This window comes from Nothoprocta perdicaria, unplaced genomic scaffold (assembly GCF_003342845.1).
Source record: "Nothoprocta perdicaria isolate Ctin4 unplaced genomic scaffold, notPer1 scaffold_12, whole genome shotgun sequence".
In the NCBI taxonomy this organism is placed as follows: domain Eukaryota; kingdom Metazoa; phylum Chordata; class Aves; order Tinamiformes; family Tinamidae; genus Nothoprocta; species Nothoprocta perdicaria.
Genome location: NW_020454316.1, coordinates 2,924,667 through 2,926,659, shown reverse-complemented (window position 1 = coordinate 2,926,659; position 1,993 = coordinate 2,924,667). Strand labels below are relative to the sequence as shown.

Below are 1,993 nucleotides of genomic sequence, written 5' to 3'. Positions count from 1 at the left end.
CGCCGCCCCGCCCGCGAGGCCCCCGCCGCGGGGCTGTTCCCGGAGCCGCCTTCCCCCGCGCGCCGGCCCGACGGCTCCAGGGACTGGCGGAGGGAACGCGGCCGCTCCTCTCTCCAGGAAGGCAGCGCTCCCAGCCTTGATCCAGCCGCCGTTGCCGGGCGCAACGTGGGGGCTTTTCTTCAGGCACCGCGGAGGACACCTCAGCGAGGCGCGCGAGGCGGCTGGCGGGAAAGGCCCCGCGGCGTGACGTCACGAGTCGCGACAGCGAGGCGGAAGCGGTGCTTGTGTCGCCGACCGGTGAGCGGCTCCTGGTCCCGACCCCTTCCCATCCCCATCCCCGTTCCCATCCCCGTTCCCATCCCCAGCGCCTCCCTATTCCCCTTTCCTTCTCCGCGCTGCCTTCCTGCGGTTCCCGCCCCTAACGGCCCCGCTCCCTTCCTTCCTGCTAGTGCCGCTCGCGATCCGAGGCTCCCGCAGGCCGGGGCGCTGCCCGAGCCCGGCTCCCGCTGCCTCTTCCCACCGCCTGTTCCCGAGGCCATGCCCAAAGTGAAGAGAAGCAGGAAGCCTCCCCCGGACGGCTGGGAGCTCATCGAGCCCACGCTGGATGAGCTGGATCAGAAGATGAGGGAAGGTGAGCGGCAGAGCTGCATGTCCAGGGATGGGTGTCCGGAGCCGGATAATTCCCAACCGCTTTGGGAAGCTCTCCTGCACCTGCAAATGCCAATGAGCCTTTTTATACCTCATATATTTTTATGCCTCATATATATACAGCTCATATATGTATTTATACCTAGGCAGCGATGCTGTGGATTCCAAGTGTTTGGGAGCTGGAGTCACAGTAGCTTCTGCTCTCGAGGCAGGGGGCATATGGGAAGGTGGGATGTGGGTCAGAACTGGGCTTTTCCGGCTGTGTTCCAAGCCGGGATTTGATGCGGAGCTGTTTGAGGGCTCCCCATGCAGAGCCCCCGGCCGAAGCTCGTGGGCGAGCGCGGAGGGACCCGCAGTTCCAGTCCAGGCTGTCGCTCCGGTCGGATGAGCGCGGGCAGCCACAAAGTCCCGTCCAGCCCCAGCGCTGGGACGTGTCGTCACCGCTGCCCTTCGGTTTGCGTCTCCATTCCCTAAAGGATCTGTACCGGGTCAGATTCCTCTGTCTCTATCTGTAATGCTTTAAAGTTATGGATTTTCTGAGCACTTGTTGTGACTAAGGAAATGAGTTTGCAGCCAGACGGCCGGGCCTCGTTAGCTGCTCTCGCATGTTTGTGTTCCCTRCAGCGGAGACTGAGCCTCACGAGGGGAAGAGGAAAGTGGAATCCCTTTGGCCTATCTTCCGGATTCATCACCAGAAGACACGTTACATTTTTGACCTCTTCTATAAAAGAAAAGCCATCAGCAGAGGTGAGGAATGGAAGTTTTTATCTTGGGGAGGGGAAACTGCCCCAGAATGAGATGTCTGCCTGTGAACACACTTGCACCGTGGTGTTGATGGGACGATTAAGGTTCTGGGGAGGGAAGATGGAGAGAAGGTGGCATCTGACCAGCTTTAACTGCTAGTGGGTCCATCCAGTGCGTCCTCGTAATGGTTACTGGGAGCTGTTGGTGATGCTGCCTGCTCTTCTGCAGAGCTCTACGAGTACTGCATCAAGGAAGGATACGCTGACAAAAACCTGATTGCAAAGTGGAAGAAACAGGGCTACGAGAACCTCTGCTGCCTGCGGTGCATCCAGACGCGAGACACCAACTTCGGAACCAACTGCATCTGCAGGGTGCCAAAAAGCAAGCTGGAAGTGGTGAGCTGTCTTCTTTCTTTCTTTACTTCTGTCTGGAGCTTTGCAATTCCGACTTAACCTGGTCAGAGAAAGCAAAGGAGGCAATGCTCTCTGGAAAATTCCAGTTTTAATACATTCTATGTTTTGTAGTACAGCCAATATCTACTTAAATTAAGTCAGCTGTTACTGGTTTGGCATGCAGCCATTTGAAGTGTGTACAAAAAGAG

At 57.7% G+C, this 1,993-nt stretch overlaps 1 protein-coding gene across 1 annotated transcript in view; it reads left to right on the top strand.

The window, feature by feature from the left end:
- Nucleotides 1–464: 464 nt before the first annotated feature.
- The window catches only part of BUD31 (BUD31 homolog), a 2,238-nt gene continuing 709 nt past the window's right edge, over nucleotides 465–1,993 (top strand). The window contains exons 1-3 of the mRNA XM_026053968.1: nucleotides 465–631; nucleotides 1,273–1,395; nucleotides 1,621–1,787. Of these exons, the coding sequence (XP_025909753.1) occupies nucleotides 538–631; nucleotides 1,273–1,395; nucleotides 1,621–1,787 (384 nt within the window). The 5' untranslated portion in view covers nucleotides 465–537. The remainder of the gene's footprint in view (nucleotides 632–1,272; nucleotides 1,396–1,620; nucleotides 1,788–1,993) is intronic.